Genomic DNA, 17,980 nt, shown 5'->3' on the forward strand with positions numbered 1-17,980 from the left:
CACCCAGTCGATGACGCTCGTGTAATGATTTGACCCATCCAATGACGCTTGTGTTATTGTTTCACCCAGTCGATGACGCTCGTGTAATGATTTGACCCATCCGATGACGCTTGTGTTATTGTTTCACCCAGTCGATGACGCTCGTGTAATGATTTGACCCATCCAATGACGCTTGTGTTATTGTTTCACCCAGTCGATGACGCTCGTGTAATGGTTTGACCCATCCAATGACGCTTGTGTTATTGTTTCACCCAGTCGATGACGCTCGTGTAATGATTTGACCCATCCGATGACGCTGGTGTAATGGTTTGACCCATCCGATGACGCTGTCATCAGTGTCTCTCAACCTCGTCGTGTTGGTGCTTGTCACGTACATGCTGATTCACTTGTACATTCCGCCCGACTGTGAGTATCCCTTCCAATTCCCTTGCCCAATCGAGCATCTTCTGCTGCTTATTCAGCTTTGTGTCTGGGTCTACCTGTAGAACTCACTCACACAGGTACATTCGGTGTAATGGTTTGACACATCCGATTACGTGGGTGTAATGGTTTGACCTATTTGATGACGCTGGTGTAATGGTTTGACCCATCGAATGACGTCGGTGTAATGGTTTGACCCATCCAATGACGTCGGTGTAATGGTTTGACCCATCCGATGACGCTGGTGTAATGGTTTCACCAATCCTATGACGTGGGTGTAATGGTTTGACCCATCCGATGACGTCGGTGTAATTGTTTGACCCATCCAATGACGTTGGTGTAATGGTTTGACCCATCCGATGACGTGGGTGTAATGGTTTGACCCATCCGATGACGTGGGTGTAATGGTTTGACCCATCCGATGACGTGGGTGTAATGGTTTGACCCATCCGATGACGTGGGTGTAATGGTTTGACCCATCCGATGACGTGGGTGTAATGGTTTGACCCATCCGATGACGTGGGTGTAATGGTTTGACCCATCCGATGACGTGGGTGTAATGGTTTGACCCATCCGATGACGTGGGTGTAATGGTTTGACCCATCCGATGACGTGGGTGTAATGGTTTGACCCATCCGATGACGTGGGTGTAATGGTTTGACCCATCCAATGACGTGGGTGTAATGGTTTGACCTATTCGATGATGTGGGTGTAATGGTTTGACCCATCCAATGACGTTGGTGTAATGGTTTGACCCATCTGATTACGCTGGTGTAGTGATTTGACCCATTCGATGACGCTGGTGTTGTGGTTTGATCCATTAGAGTCAGATTATAAAAGCTGTGAATGAGTCTGGGAGTTTTTTCACCACCGTGCGGCCCTCCACCTCGGTTGATGCTCAGCATTATTCACTTTTGCTTCAATATTTGGTATGTACTTCCTCCCTTCCTTCCTTCCTTCCTCCCTCTGTCCGACTGTGCAAAATGAAAAAGAAGAATAAAAAGAACCTTTCTCACAGTTCTCGGTTTCATTCGTTTCTAGTTTGTTGTTTAGGTTTTTTTGTGTTGTTGTTCTTTGATATGAAACTACCAGTCATCACCAGATTATCAATAAAACCGATTTTTTAAATTTAGTTTTTGCATCAACACGGTGAGATCACTCCGCCTGTTGAGTAAGTGACCACCAGTCCCCCCACACCACGTGACTACAGTTTAAGCGGTGAAGCCGTTTCAGTGTTTGGAATGTCCGTCCTTCCTTCCGTCTCTGTTGAACAATGCCGAGATGTTCCGCTTCCTTCGGGCCCACACGGTGACACACGGTGACACACGGTAACACACGGTGAAACACGGTAACACACGGTAACACACGGTGACACACGGTGACACACGGTGAAACACGGTGAAACACGGTAACACACGGTGAAACACGGTAACACACGGTGACACACGGTGACACACGGTGAAACACGGTGAAACACGGTGACACACGGTGACACGGTGACACGGTAACACACGGTGAAACACGGTGACACACGGTGACACACGGTGAAACACGGTGACACACGGTAACACACGGTGACACACGGTGAAACACGGTGACACACGGTAACACACGGTGACACACGGTGACACACGGTGAAACACGGTGACACACGGTGACACACGGTGAAACACGGTGACACGGTGAAACACGGTAACACACGGTAACACACGGTGAAACACGGTGAAACACGGTGACACACGGTAACACACGGTGAAACACGGTGAAACACGGTGACACACGGTGAAACACGGTGACACACGGTGAAACACGGTGACACACGGTGAAACACGGTGACACACGGTGACACACGGTGACACACGGTGAAACACGGTGAAACACGGTGACACACGGTGACACACGGTGACACACGGTAACACACGGTGAAACACGGTGACACACGGTGACACACGGTAACACACGGTAACACACGGTGACACACGGTGAAACACGGTAACACACGGTGAAACACGGTGAAACACGGTGACACACGGTGAAACACGGTGACACGGTGAAACACGGTAACACACGGTGAAACACGGTGACACACGGTGACACACGGTGAAACACGGTGACACACGGTGAAACACGGTGACACACGGTAACACACGGTGACACACGGTGAAACACGGTGACACACGGTAACACACGGTGACACACGGTGAAACACGGTGACACACGGTAACACACGGTGACACACGGTGAAACACGGTAACACACGGTGACACACGGTGAAACACGGTGACACACGGTAACACACGGTGAAACACGGTGACACGGTGAAACACGGTAACACACGGTAACACACGGTGAAACACGGTGACACACGGTAACACACGGTGACACACGGTGAAACACGGTGAAACACGGTGACACACGGTAACACACGGTAACACACGGTGACACACGGTAACACACGGTAACACACGGTAACACACGGTGAAACACGGTGACACACGGTAACACACGGTGAAACACGGTGAAACACGGTAACACACGGTAACACACGGTGACACACGGTGAAACACGGTGAAACACGGTAACACACGGTGACACACGGTGACACACGGTGCGATTGTTTGTTTTCCAAACGTTTGCAATCCTAGTGCAGGCCTCGATTGGGCCTATAATGGCCTTGTGTGTTGAAGTTCCCTGTAAACTCTGCGGTGACCTCTTGGTAATGAAAACCGAGGGTCCATGAGAACGTCACGTGCCGAACACGTGGTCAACAAAGAACGAAACGGACCATGAAGGGTAAAACATCAGGTTAAAGACTCCTTTTTGGTTGTGATGTCACCCTTCCCAGAGTAGAGGGGACTACATTTTGGTCCGTTGGTGTTTGTTTATTTACCTCCTCCACCACCGAAGGTGAATGAGGTGATATTTTCACCTCTTTCTGTCTGTCCGTCCGTCCGTCCGTCCGTCCGTCCGTCTGTGTACAGGATATCTCAAATAGTTGTGCGCGGATCCGGATGAAATTTTGTGGACAGGTTTGGTGTGTGACGAGAACGAACCGATTCGATTTTGGTGAAGATCCGGATCCTGATCTGGATGTGGGAATTATTTAATTTACAAAAGCTGATTCTTCACCATTGAGAGATTGGGCCAAAAACGATCCGGTGATGGATGGTCTGATGTTTCAATGTTCTCATGGATCAGGCATCACATGGTGGACAGGTGGAGGTGTGCGCTCTCCCGAGTGCCCTTACAGTTAACCTCCGCCATCGAAGATGGACGGAGGTTACTGTTTTCACCCCTGTCTGTTTGTTTGTTTGTTTGTTTGTGAACAGTATTACGGAAAAAACTCCTGGACGGATTTCGACGAAACTTGGTGGGGGATTAGGTCTGGTCCAAGGATCATGCCATTAGATTTTGGATTTGGTCCAAAGTCCAATATGGCCGCTATGGCGGCCATTTTGAAAAAATATTTGAATTTTTGTTTTTGCATTTCCACATGTTTTAAGTGATTTCCAACCAAAAATAAATAAATTTGTTGGAGAAAAAAAAACAAAATTTTGCAACTTTTTTTCAAAAAAAATTTCGATTTTATTTGAAAAATATTTGAATTTTTTTTTGACATTTCTACATGTTTTAAGTGATTTCCACCCCTCCCCCCAAAAAAAATTTGTTAGAGAAAAAAACCCAGAAATTTTGCAACTTTTTTTTCAAAAAAATTTCGATTTTATTTTTTTGGCATTTCCACATGCGCATCGATCTAGTTTAGTTTATTTAATCGTGGTTCAGTAGAGTCTGATCCGTTTTGACCTACAATGAATAGGATATCAGGTTCACTGAAGTGACCCAGCAGTATTGGCGGCGGAGTTTTGCGCTCTACCGAGTGCTCCCCTCCAGTTTGTAAATGTTTTGCACTCCTTGCAGGTTTGTGAACATCAGGCCTCTGGCATCGCAGTGAAAATGGTTTTCCAAAGAGTGTTTCTTCGTCGTTTCCGCAAGTCTCTCAACCTCGTCGTGTTGGTGCTTGTCATGTACATGCTGATTCACTCGTACATTCCGCCCGACTGTGAGTATCCCTTCCAATTTCCCAGCCCAATCGAGCATCTTCTGCTGCTTATTCAGCTTTGTGTCTGGGTCTACCTGTAGAACTCGCTCACACAGGTGTCGAGGCTATTGGAAGAGCTGAAGAACGGGAGGCAAATTAATCAACAGATAGAAAAATGTGGAAAAATGGGAAACAGGTGGATGAGAACACGTGAAGGTGTTCCGGCACCAGGTGAGGAGAGGCAGGTGAAAGTGGGACCTGTCTACTTTTACGTGTCGACTGTAGTTGGGACACAAATTACTGCTGAAATTACAGAGGTACTGCCAAGCCCAAATAGTTACTGGAGTCAGATGTTAGAGCAGGAATTCCAAAATGCTGGTGCCACCATCAATAATTGCGGAAAAGCCTTCAACTAAAACTCAATCACAAGTCAAATTGTACAAACAAACTGAAATCTATGTGTCACGTGATCTCGATTGGTGGTTCAAACACCAGTCATCATCGTCGTCCCATCATGAGATCCGACAAGCAGAACCTTTCCAGACTTCTCCGGACCCTTTCTTTCCTCCAATCACAACTCCATCTCTTCCCACTCCCACAAATCTTCTTCGTCCCCCACCCGCTCCCATCTTCAGGATAACACCACCCAGTCTCATCCTTCCCCTCTCCTCACCCCTCCCTTCTCCCTCCTCCCCCATGGCCGTGCCTGCTCTCATCGTCTCCCCTCCCTCTCAAATCAGCCACCTCCTCCCTCTTCAAAGTAAACCACTCTCTTCCACCCCACTCACCTTTCTCAAAAACTACCTTCACACCTATCTCCTTCAAGTCTCCCCCTTATCAAAGCTGCCTCCCCCTCTTCCCACATCCTCAAATGTCATCACACCTCCCCCTCTAGTTTCTAATGCACCTCCCCGCTCAAACAATGCCGAGTTTGATTTCAGATTTGAACACGTCATCACGTCCTTCATTTATCCAGGAAATAAACTGAAAGCAGCTGGTGGTACTTTCCTTCTGACATGATTAATCTCCCCACAGTGTCTCTTCGTGCTCCGGACCAAGTCAGGGTGAAAGTGTTAAACAGCACTCTGGTTGAGGTCACGTGGAAACCTGTGTCTGTGTCGTCATTGCAGAGCTATTTGATTGGTTACAAGGTCAGTGCATTGATTTTTATCAATATTTTTGAGTGTATCTGTCTTTTCAAAGTGCAGTGTGAGAAGTGTGTGTGTGTGTGTGTGTGTGTGTGTGTGTGTGTGTGTGTGTGTGTGTGTGTGTGTGTGTGTGTGTGTGTGTGTGTGTGTCTGTGTGTTCACAACTGCAAATGTACATCAATCAAAGCACCAGGTCTCCCCAAACAAATTGGATTTCAAGTTGTTTGGATTTCAACAACTTGGATTGACTTGGCTGTGTTTTTATTTGTCTTCACAACATCCTCCAAAAGTTGTTAAATCATTTTTCTTTTACATTTTGTTTCTTGTCCCCCTTTTGGCAAGTTCAGCTGTCATATTGGTGCCGGAGTGTTGAAGATAAACCCTCAATGAATAACGTTTCCATTCGTGGCCGAAGCTTGAAAGCCTTTCTGCCAAACCTGCGCCCGAACAGCTCCTGCAGCCTGACGGTGCAGGTCAGCACCGGCAAATACGAGGGGCCCCCAAGCAGCGTGCATCACTTCAACACAACCACAGGTGTGTGATCTGAGCATCGAAATACTTATACACCTCCCCAACACCGCAGGCATTTCTGAGCAATCATGTGGAGTGTTGGAGGAATTTCCGACCAATCATATTTGTAAATAAGGAAGTGCTTGGAATCCCCTGATTATCGGCCGACTGAAAGTAAGAGCAACGATGCCGTATTTATTCCACATGCAAACATGGCGGAAATTTTGTTCCCCTCGACTGAGGGTTCCGACCTACGAGGAGCAGCAGCATGATTCGTTCCAAAAATTTCTGATCATCGGCGCCATTTTGTATCCATCGTTGTATCCATTTTGTTTCCATTGATGGCTCGTTGGATGGTCACATGATTCCTTATCGTGTTTTTAAATGATTGGATGCTGTGCCGTGAGATGCACCAATCGATCAGAGAAGAGTTTCAAAATGACGAGATTCCTTGCACTTGTCAGAAGGATAAAAAAAAATGGAAAATACTGTTGTTTGAGATCGAAATCGACGTTGCAGTCGTTCCCGTGCGTGTATCTTTACGTGTAATGCTGTAATCAGGTTGTAGTTGGTCGTTGGGTATAACTCGTAAACAAACATCGATCATCATGGAAACATCTGCAGATAATTTATGACATGAAGAACATCCTGGTAAAATTTCTTCAAAGTCACATTGGTTTTGCCTGGGTTCGAATCCTGACCTAGCTATAAACTGTCATCCTGCTGTTTCACAGGCAGGACGATTCGTCAATGTGTGTGCCGTCCCTCTAATGGACGTTAAACTGGGCGTCCTGTTTGCCATCAGTTGGTGGACTTTAAACATCCAACGGTGTCCTTCGTGAAGAGTAGATGAGCTATCACTGACCGAATGAACGAATTACTAATTTGTGCCTTGACATACTGCTTTGAAGTATGGCAAACCACCGAGTGTCACCCTTTCCAAGAAACTGCTTCGGAAGCCTCGGACTAGAACGACACTCGGTGGAGCGCACACCTCCGCCAAGCTGAACAGTATACGTTTTGTCCCCCACTGATAGGCCAGATCTGGATCCAGACCTGAACCAAAAGAACGTATAAATATTGTTGTGGATTGTCGCCCGCCGGCGTGCGAACGACCGCGTTTAGCCAATGGCGGGCCGTCTCGCCCACCGAACGGACAATCCAGTCGCGGCTTTCCGGATCAACGCCGAAAACCAGCCAGGGGTGTGTTTTTAACCACACCACAACCTTGTCCGTACTCTACCCGCGCTTCAGGGTCCGATCGCCAAATCTTCGATTTACCTAATTATCCGCGTGGGTCGATTACCGAGAGATTGTACCTCAACGGGCCGCTGGGACACGAGCCGCTTAATGCAGCTCGCTCCGTTTTGGGATAACCAAGTGGGGTGTTATCGCGAGCCCCGTTGGACCCGATCACTTTTTACCGGCTATTTAAAAACCAACTATATTCCGCGTGCAAGATGGCAGCTCAATTCAGGGAAGAGGACGCAACGAACGGGTTAACATTTGAACAAGCACATTTATTTCACACACAACACAAATACAATGATGCAGTCATGCAGGTATGCAAAACACGCATGCAGTTATTTAAAGCAAACGCGGGTAGGGGACAAAACACGAGCAAGACAAAGAGCTACGACCGTCTATTTATTATGTACAGTCACTTATACAGTGTTCTACTTGCGGACATGGCGCCACAACGTTCATTAAAAAGTAAAGAAAAACCCCAGGACAGACGAGGGGCAGACTGGACCCCTTGGGGTCTTTATTGACACGGAGATGTGGACCGCAGAGGCTCCGCGAGACCGGGCTGGCTACCTTCACCTCGCTGGGGCGACCCGCGACGTCCCGTCTCCATGACCCACGGTAAGGCACGGCTCGGCAGGCCACGCGCCTTGGCTCCGCTGCGCTCTCTCCTCCTTTTCACACGCCTCCACAACCACCCGCAGCCGACGACTCAGAGAGCGACCGCGAGTGAGAGAGAGCCAGGTAGAGAGAGACCGACTCGACTGACAGAGAGCGAGCGACCACGACCTCCAGACCTCCAGACAGACCGCGACCCACACAGACAGACTCTCGTTCCGCGTGCCCTTTTATAACCACCGCGCCTCGCCATTCTCCATTCTCCATATAATATCCATCCATATAACCACCATTCTCGGTGGGGGAGGGGGATTCCAGGAGAGATCGGCTCGGCTCTTTGGGTGTGATAACTGGCTCCCCACGTCTCATCCGCACGTGTTTTTTGTTGTTGGGGGGGGGGGGTGAGGCCGTCGTCCATTCTCTACCGACGAATGTCAGGCTTCTTGCAACCCTGCTGAGGTGGCAACGTGGTGGTGGTTACGGTGGTTGTTGTAATGGTCGTGTGGCTGGCATTTTGTGGTGGTCGTGAGGGTGGTGTGGTTGGGCGGTTGTGGTTAAGGTGGTTGTGTGAAGGCGGTGGTGGAGAAGGTGTTGGTGGTGGCGGTGGTTGTTGTGAAGCGGTTGATAGCGATGTTGGTCGTGGAGGTGGTGGTTGTGAGCGGTTGGTCCAAAATAACGACAGTAAAAGAAAAACGGCGAACTCAAAGATCACAGCCCTGATCACACGAATAAATTCCTGAGACATCGGTGGGGAAATCTAACTGAACACAGACTTATCGGCATAACTGATCTAAGGACCCATATGGTACTCTGCGAATTTCCACAGCCGTAACAATATCATTAAGTAATATAATCTTCATTTTGGGCACTGAGAAAGACAATTTGATGAGAAAACGGAAACATTGCACTTTACGTACAATGGCCACAGGATCGGTACGCCCTGCTCAATGGATACAAAATGGCGTCAAATTGCAAGTTGTAATTACTCCGAGTATACAGGGACTCCACCTCGACTTACACCCCCTTTCCCTCCCATTACTCCTATCTCTTCCCAAATGTATTCCCCTTCTATCTACAATCCTCCCCGACGCTGCTCTTTCAAATTATTCTTCCTCTTATTTTTCTCAATTTTTTTTTCTTTTCTTACTTAACTCTCACGTGTTGGGGTTGCCGCTGTGTTTTTGGAAACTACGAACCATGTTTTGCTTTCCCAAACATTATAGTCACACCTTGCAATCCCGATTTGTACTCTTCTGATTGACACATGTATCTTCCAAAATGAATAACACTTGCACTGTTCATTTCCCACATTGTTCCAACACGATGTGGAACCAGAAGCTGAGTTATGTGCCGGACTTGGGAGGCCATGCTCGACACATGCGGCATGTCGGTCCAACCCGACGGGTGCTTGCTGCTACTGCAACTATGGTTACTATGGTGACGGCCATTTTTGTTTGCCACAAGGTACCCGATCTTGTTCGTTCCTATTTTTAAATCGAGCAGTGTGTCTTTCACTTTGTTACTCCACGCTCACCAAAGAATGGTCTTTCTCTCCTGGATTTTGTTCATCTTCCCTCAACACACAAGGTTTTACAATGACCCACATGATGCAGTGTCACATACTCATCCACACTTTAAAACAAACAGACTGACTTGACCCTATACTCGGGTCATTCCATTAAAAAAATAATAATAACTGGAACGACCAATCAAAGACTGCATACCCTTGCCCGGACGTATTTGGTCGAAAAGACGATCTGAGATGGTGGTGGAACAGCTGGCTTGACCTGGAGGGAAGAATGAGATTGAAGAGGATGTGGAAGTTGATTCCAGAGAGGAATGAATGAGTGGAGGTGAGAAGTGATTCTGGATTTAGGTAGTTTCACCAGAAAGGGGTTGATGGTGGACCGTGTGAGCCCTTAAGAAACCTGGGGGGGACAAACCACAGAAAGAGCAGGGGGTGTAAGACCAGAAACGAGGTGGTAGGAGACAGAGAGACCATCGACCTGTCTGGAATGGTGAAGTGATTGACCCATCGGCTCAGCTTCATCACGGGAGATTCCATTGATCTTGAAGATCTTGGTTTCCATGGCGACAAGCTGAGCAATATCTGATGTTGGGGAGCCAGCCCAGAGTGGAGAGCAGTACTCCATGAGGCTGTGGATGAAGGCCTTTTCGGCGGATAGGAGTTGAGGTGTGCCGAGGTTGGATTTTGTACGACGGAGGATGACGAGTCGGCAGTTGTCGTTGGAGGCCAATGATAAAATGTGTTTTGCCCAAGAAAGATCACGGGTGACAGGAGACCTGGGTCAGACCCAGGAGCTTGAATGACTGAACCTCCTCAAGAAGATTGTTGAGAAAGTACATGGGATGGTTTGCCGGACGGTCCTTTCTGAGAGAGATCATGAGAGCGTGATATTTGTCAGGATCAATAGTTTGACAAGCCAAGTGTCCAAGTGTTTGACCAGCTTGTGGTTTCGTTAACGTCTGAAGAGAGGAAAGAAGCTGCAACCTGCCTGTCTGGAGGATGAGGGATGTCACGGTGGAGGAGGCAGTCATCAGCAAACAGATAAAGGGGATTTTCCAGAGTCAGAGAGATCATTGATGAAGATCAGGAATCGGACTGGGCCCAGAACACTGCCTTGGGGCACTCCAGTCTTGGTAGCGAGAGGAGATTCCGTTGAGTGCCACACGTTGACTGTAAGAGTATAGAAAGTCGGAAAGCCATGTGTGGAGTTGGAGTTGGCCTTGGATGCTGTAGGCAGTGAGTTGAGAGAGCAAGGCAGGATGGCAGGCTGTATCAAAAGCTCGAGATATGTCCAGAGAGACTGCCCTGATATAATGTCCCACATTGAAGGAGCATCCATTGTTGGGTGAGTATCGACTGCGATTTTTGATTCCATGACCTTCCACTGTGAGATGATGTGCAACTCAAGTGGAGTTTAAAATGCCATTCCTCCTTCAATTAAATATTTGGGATACTCAGTGTTGTATTGCAGTCGGAATTTACTCATGTCCATGAAACAGGGCTGCCCCAACGTGTTCGAGGCGAAGTGAGAGGACATGTTCTCCTTGGTTCAGCTACAGCTCATGTGGAATTGTCCGGTGTGTACATGCACGTGGACATAGCGGTGAAGGACGGACGTCAACACACAAAGTTAACCCATGTTTCAGGAGAGCTCGCATGGTCGTTGTTGCCATTGTCCGGCATCACAGACATCATGGGCTGGATGTTTGCGCAGGAGCATCCGGGCACTGAGAATGGATTCAACCTGACAGGTGAGCTGTGTTTCATGTTTCTTGTGCTTCTGATCGTGTGTCCTTTTCGGACACTGCACCCAGATTCATGATCTCTGCTCCGTTACAGGTGGGCACGTCACACGGTCCGCTGATGTCACCTTTATGCCTGGGAATGAGCGCATCACCATTTTGCAGTTGGTTAAGGGAACAGAAGCTACAGATAAGTACGGATTTGCCACCATCATCACCACGATGGAAGGGCGGATTCCCATCCTGCCTCACGGTGTTAGTGTGTCCATGAACAGATACGAGGAGATCTTCCACCATCACCCCGAAGGTGAGCCATTGCTGGATGATTGGATGGTCGTCATGTAGTGGCACTCATCAGGATGGGGGACATAATAGGAATGTCATGCATTGTTTCATCAACATCAACATACCAGCCTTTCGGGATTTTCAGATGTCATCACAACTAAGATGTTAATTAAAAAGTGCCGGTGGACCATCCAGTCCAGTCGGGCCGAATAATTTTGTCTGTTAAGACAATTTGCAGTGATTATGGTGTTAACAAAAATGGTGTTGTGGTGAGGGGAGTGTTGGTTTGGGATACAAAATGTAGGCTGATGGGAGAGCGTGGTGACGGAGATTAAAAATACAATGCGTTGGGGGCAGTACATGAGATGTACTGAGATGAGATGGGATATGAGATGGGATAGGCCACTTGGAATGAACAAGAAAAACAATGAACGAACAGGAAAGGAGGAGAGAGCGGAGGGAGGAAACGCAATAATCAACAAGTTGGATTCGGTAGAAAAGGCTCCTGGTGGGGATGGGGGTGACTGTGGATTGTTTTGCATCACTTGCTTGAATCGCGAGAAGGAAGATCTCACATTCAAACACATTGTGGGTCTCACAATCAGACGTTAACTTTCATGGCGAAGCCACATTTCAAAATTCGTCTCCAAAGCCAGCCGCCGACTGGGCATCCTCTGTCGTACAAAGTCCTTCTTCGGCACACCTGAACTCCTCTCCACCTCCAAGGCCTTCATCCGCAGCGTGATGGAGTCCTGCTCTCCCCGCTGGGTCCCCCTACCTCACATCTTGCTCAGCTTGACGCCGTGGAAACCAAGGCCTTCAAGAGCATTGGAATATCTTGCGATGAAGCTGAGGCGATGGACCTATCGCTTCGCCACTGCAGACAGGTTAATTGTCTCTTTGTCTTCCACCGCCTCCGTTCTGGTCTTGCACCCTCTGCTCCTTCTGTGCTTTGCCGCCCCCATCAACCCCCTTCTGGTGGAACTACATTATCCAGGATCATTGCTCACCTCCACTCATTTGCTCCTCTTTACTCCAGTCTGTTGAACAAACTTCCACATCATCTTCAATGTCATTCTTCCCTCCAGGTTTTTAAGACAGCTGTTTACCACCATCCCAGATCGTCCTCAATCCAAAACCATTAACTTTTCTACCCTCGTTAACACCTCCACCGCACCCCAATCCTTCCTCCTTCCAAATTTCCAATTTTCCCTTGTGAGAGATTCCTTCTGTGTCCATATTGTCCACTCCATGCATCCTCTCCTGCCCCCCGTTCCTCCCCACACCGAGTGTTTGTCCGCCTCCCTCAGTCTTGGCCTTCAACTCTGCCGTTGCTGTTTCCCCCTCTCTCTCTCTCTCTCTCTCTCTCTCTCTCTCTCTCTCTCTCTCTCTCTCTCTCTCTCTCTCTCTCTCTCTCTCTCTCTCTCTGCTGTTCCTTCTGTCCCGTGGCGTCCTGCTCTGTTCAGTGGACCAGCACGAGTTCTTCCACGAGCCTTGACTATATCCCAAAAAACCCCCCAGGTACTCCTGCCTGCCTCCGGAACCGGTTTCGGCTCATCACATGCAGACGAAATGCACCTGGCCGGCATCTTCGTCCGCTGCGGAGCGAGGCCCGCCCGTGCATTGACCGGGATCATTGACCGGGATCGCCGAGTTGGACCGATGAGGGGCGACCGATACCACAGCTGACTCCTCTTGGCGGGCCGCACGGATCCCACCCGTTTACCTCGCAAGTTTCACGAATTCTTGAACTCGGTGGTGTCATGGTTAGACCGCTCGAGCATCCGCTCCAAGCCTGGGAGGTGGGCGGTTCAATCTGCCGCCGAGTCATACCAAAGACATTAAAAATGGCACATGATGCTTCCTTGCTTGATGCTCAGCATTTAAATGGATGGAGCACGGACAATTCACATCGGATGGCATCCACGGGGAGGAGGAAATGCCCCATTGATGGTGGTGGTGAGAAAGGCGGTGCCATTGTTGTGATGTCGCTGGGACCCAGAGTATCCCTTCCCCCCAAGCTCAGTGGCTGTGTTAAGTGTTTGTGTTGTCAATGTGTCCATGTTTGTGTTAGTGGCAGCTTCATTACAGGCCTTCAACCCTCCTCAAAAAACAAGCAAACAAAAAATAAAATAAACTTGAACTTTAAAGCTGAGAAAACGAACGACTTGACTTCAACCGTCTCCCCCCACACGGATCAACGTACCAGGGTCTGGACTCCAGAGGATGGAGAAGAAAGTGGCAGATTAGATGGGATAAACCGGTGGATGAGAGAAAGTAGACTTGGAGGAAATGATTCCCAGGTGGAATCAACAGCAGGTGGTGTGGAGATCGTGCTTCATTACCTCCACCACCGAAGGTGGTGATGAAGGTGATGATTGCACCCCTGTTTGTCTGTTTGTTTGTTTGTTTGTTTGTGAACAGGATATCTCAAAAAGTTGGCGACAGATTCAGACGAAATTTGGTGGATGAGTTGGTAAGATGACAAGACCAAGCCGATTTGATTTTGGTTCAGGTGAGTGGATCCGGCCTATCAGAGGGACACAAAAGGTAAAGTGTTAGGCCTGGCAGAGGCATGCGCTCTCCCGAGTGCTGTTCTAGTTCCTTTTGTGAAATGGAAGATTGGAGTCCCTGCCACCCGGCCTGTGCCAACAGCAGATACTACGTTGAGGTTGCTCTCCCACAATAGCCAGAGATATGGGCTCAACTAAGGTGACAATCCTCGGCCGAATTAAGTTCACCCGAAAGAGCCTCAGACGGTACAATTGACATTGTAGTAAATTTAAATACCTTATTGTTGATGTGAAAACTTCGATGATTCTGCTCCAATAATAATTAGAGAACAAACAAATCCACTAAAGTAAATAAAGCAATCACCCGAACATGGCTTGCGTGTTTCATCTTTTGTCCTCACTTCCTGATCCTCACTTCTCAATCCCTCCCTTTGCTCTTCCACTCGCAGCCGTCACGTCCAGCTCAACTCACGAGTACGCTGTGGATTTTGGACACGGTCGGCACGAGACATTCCAACAACAGTGGAGGCAGGAAATCACTTGGAGAGGATGCCCACATGATGCGGGGTTCCACAGCATGGCCGCACAGCGCCTCTCCGTCGACAAGATCGACGTGCTGTACGACGTCGGTGAAAATATTCTGCGCTTTGCCTCCACAAACACGATGAGCTCCGTCACAGGTGACACAGAGTCATGTCTGCCGCTGCTCTTTGGGGCGTGTTGTTTCTTTTGTTTGTCGTACTTCTGGTTCAGCCTTTGTGTTTTGCAGGCAGGATGGGAGTACGTGACGTCACAGATAAAATACATGTGATGTTTTATTGCCGAGACTCCGATCTTGTTGAATCTCGATATACTTTGGTCGCCATTTTGCATAACAGGAAAACCGCTTCTCCAATCGGTGCCAAACTTAAAATGTCTGATCGACTTCCCATGGGAAACATGATCTGTGATCCTGTTGGGAAACATGATTTGTGAACAATCACATCATCAGTCACACGGTATGGCAGCTATATTGGATTTAAAAAAAAAAAACTTTTAAAATCCCCTCTGAAACCGCTTTACTGATCGATACGAAACTTTCCATACACGTGGGAAATTTAATTATATCGTATCAAAGGAAAACTTAAAAGAAACCACTTGATGCCTTCACCGATCAATGCGAAACTTAAAATATGTGATCAACGACCTGTGGGAACGTTTTATGAAAAGAAGCTGATCTGAAACACAAGATGGCCCCCCAGTGATGTCACAATCCAGAAAGTGGGCAATATCTCGAAAAGTATTAATGACAGACATCCTGGAGTTTCACCTTTTCAAATAGAGCTAATTGTTAGGTCGGGTATGGGAGCACGCGCCGGAGCAGCGCGTCGAGTGGGGATCCAGTTGAATGTGATGTAATTTTGACCCAACAGGAAGCGCCATTATTATTATTATTTTAAAGGAAATCTGGAGCTTATCGGAGAAGGAAATCGATCTCTTTTGTAAAATGCATGTCATGCATGAAACTTGGAAAATGAAAGGGAAGGAGAAAAGATTCAGAGACCAATTTAAATTTACAACATTGGCCAGTCGGACGGAAACTACCCTGCTTTACAAATCCGATAGAGCAGCATCGACGATCAACTACCTGACTCGGCACAGAGTTGAAGACATTAGAACTGGGGCCAGACAGAAAGTGACCAAAGAGAGGAGGGAGTTAGAATGTGGATGCTCCCTGAGGGTGGAGAGAGGGATGGAGTGGCTTCATGGCAACAGCACGAAGGAGGGCGATGCAGCAGACAAATACAACAATTCCAAAGATGGAATTGCAGCCAAAAAAGAGCGGTGAGGCGGCGGCCATCCCGACGCCGGTGAGCAAGGTTGGACCACTGGTGAGTGGTACCCAACTATGCTGGTGAACGAGGCTATGTCCGTCGAGGTGTGCAAGCTGGGGTTGTTTAAGGTCGTGCCGCATCCCATGGTATTCGAGGCAGAGTGAGGGTCGACTCCATGCCCAGAGTCATTGACCCTCGGAGCACCGGGTGTGTGCCAGTCGCCAAGGGGAAGGGAGTGGGGTGAGAAGGAAGAAATTGAGTTGAGAACTTGGAAAGAGATAGGCCATCGAACAAAGTCTGAACTCGGTTTGTGTTTTGTATGTTTTTGTTTTGGAAATGTTGGGACATTGATTCTCGAGCAGCTGGCCACTCCTGGCAATACGGAAAGGACTCTGCAGTGAGAGGCTCAAGGCCAGCAATGGCTGCAGAGAGGGGCAAGACATGAGAGCCATAGGGTCTTCACCTGCAGCTGAGATTTGAAACGCGAGGCCCCCAAAATCGAATTAAAATTCATTTTAATTCAGCCTTGGAGGGACCCGCTCCCTGGTTGCAGATTTCGGACTGTGTGGAGCAGGGGTTAATGGGACAGGCCTTCATTGGTGCCGAAGTGTTGAAGATAAACCCTCAATGAATAACGTTTCCATTCGTGGCCTGAGCTTGAAAGCCTTTCTGCCAAACCTGCGCCCGAACAGCTCCTGCAGCCTGATGGTGCAGGTCTGCACCGGCAAATACGAGGGGCCCCCAAGCAGCGTGCATCACTTCAACACAACCACAGGTGTGTGATGTGAGCATCGAAATACTTACACACCTCCCCAACACCGCAGGCATTTCTGAGCAATCATGTGGAGTGTTGGAAGAATTTCCGACCAATGATCTATCTATAATTCCAGCAATGTCTGTGTGTGTGTCTGTGTTTGTGTGTGTCTGTGTGTGTGTGTGTGTGTGTGTGTGTGTGTGTATGTGTGTGTGTGTGTGTCTGTCTGTGTGTGTGTCTGTGTTTGTGTGTGTCTGTGTTTGTGTGTGTCTGTGACCGCTGTTTCTCGACAACTGCTGGTCCGATCTAATTGAAACTTGTCAGGTATATTGCTGGGGACCTGAGTATGTGCCTTTTCAAGGTTTGATATTAATCGGACAAGTGCTTCCCAAGTTATGGCCATTTAGTTAACAAACCAATGACAAGACATGTTGTTGCGTGGGCGTGGCCGATGGGGAAGGGAAGCTCAGCCGCGTTCGCCATTACGGGTTACAACGTACGGACTTCCGGAGAGTGATGACTTCGTGTATTCTAATAATTTCTCGATTTCTTATGCGCACTTATAGATAAACACAATGCCCCAAGTTATGATCGTTTTCATATTAGACGGTGATAAATTTCGGTAACATCAGAGTGCTGGTATGCTCCGAACCAGGAAGTAAATTTTTTTCTCTCTCTTCTCTTCTCTTTTTGTTTTTCCTTGCCACGACATTGCGAAAAGGTAAAATACTGTGGCGCTAATTGAATAATTGAGTATTAAAACTAAATTGCGAATAATGGTAACTGCGAATAATATGCGAACTTCCGGGTCACGCACGTCCGGGCACACGAGAGCGAAGAAACAGCCTGTGTGGTTGTTGTTTGTTGCTCGCGGTTTGAATATTTATTTATAAATTTTTTTATTTATTTTTATTTTTTACGGGCACGTACTTGTATTTATAAATAAGGAAGTGCTTGGAATCCCCTGATTATCAGCCGACTGAAAGTCACAGCAATGATGCCGTATTTATTCCACATGCAAACATGGAGGAAATTTTGTTCCCCTCGACTGAGGGTTCCAACCTACGAGAAGCAGTAACATGATTCGTTCCAAAAATTTCTGATCATCGGCGCCATTTTGTATCCATCGTTGTATCCATTTTGTTTCCATTGATGGCTCGTTGGATGGGCACACGATTCCTCATCGTGTTTTTAAATGATTGGATGCTGTGCCGTGAGATGCACCAATCGATCAGAGAAGAGTTTCAAAATGACGAGATTCCTTGCACTTGTCAGAAGGATAAAAAAAATGGAAAATATTGTTGTTTGAGATGGAAATCGACGTTGCGGTCGTTTCCGTGCCAGATAAGTTGTCGTCCCGTACG

General features: G+C 47.9%; 1 protein-coding gene across 11 annotated transcripts in view; it reads left to right on the plus strand.

The window, feature by feature from the left end:
• The first annotated feature begins 310 nt into the window (after nucleotides 1-310).
• The window catches only part of LOC147006653 (nidogen-1-like), a 33,096-nt gene continuing 15,426 nt past the window's right edge, over nucleotides 311-17,980 (plus strand). For 7 of the 11 annotated variants that reach the window (XM_085868252.1, XM_085868260.1, XM_085868262.1 and 4 more), the window contains exons 1-8: nucleotides 1,687-1,728; nucleotides 4,339-4,480; nucleotides 5,495-5,610; nucleotides 5,955-6,141; nucleotides 9,316-9,444; nucleotides 11,008-11,259; nucleotides 11,348-11,557; nucleotides 14,498-14,728. In XM_085868252.1, the coding sequence (XP_085724378.1) occupies nucleotides 1,702-1,728; nucleotides 4,339-4,480; nucleotides 5,495-5,610; nucleotides 5,955-6,141; nucleotides 9,316-9,444; nucleotides 11,008-11,259; nucleotides 11,348-11,557; nucleotides 14,498-14,728 (1,294 nt within the window). In that variant the 5' untranslated portion in view covers nucleotides 1,687-1,701. The other 4 variants (XM_085868257.1, XM_085868255.1, XM_085868253.1 and 1 more) reach the window with 4 other exon arrangements.

Source organism: Eptatretus burgeri, unplaced genomic scaffold (assembly GCF_056783735.1).
Source record: "Eptatretus burgeri isolate ZD-2024b unplaced genomic scaffold, Ebu_testis_v1 Ebu_testis_scaffold_3157, whole genome shotgun sequence".
Taxonomy (NCBI): Eukaryota; Metazoa; Chordata; class Myxini; order Myxiniformes; family Myxinidae; genus Eptatretus; species Eptatretus burgeri.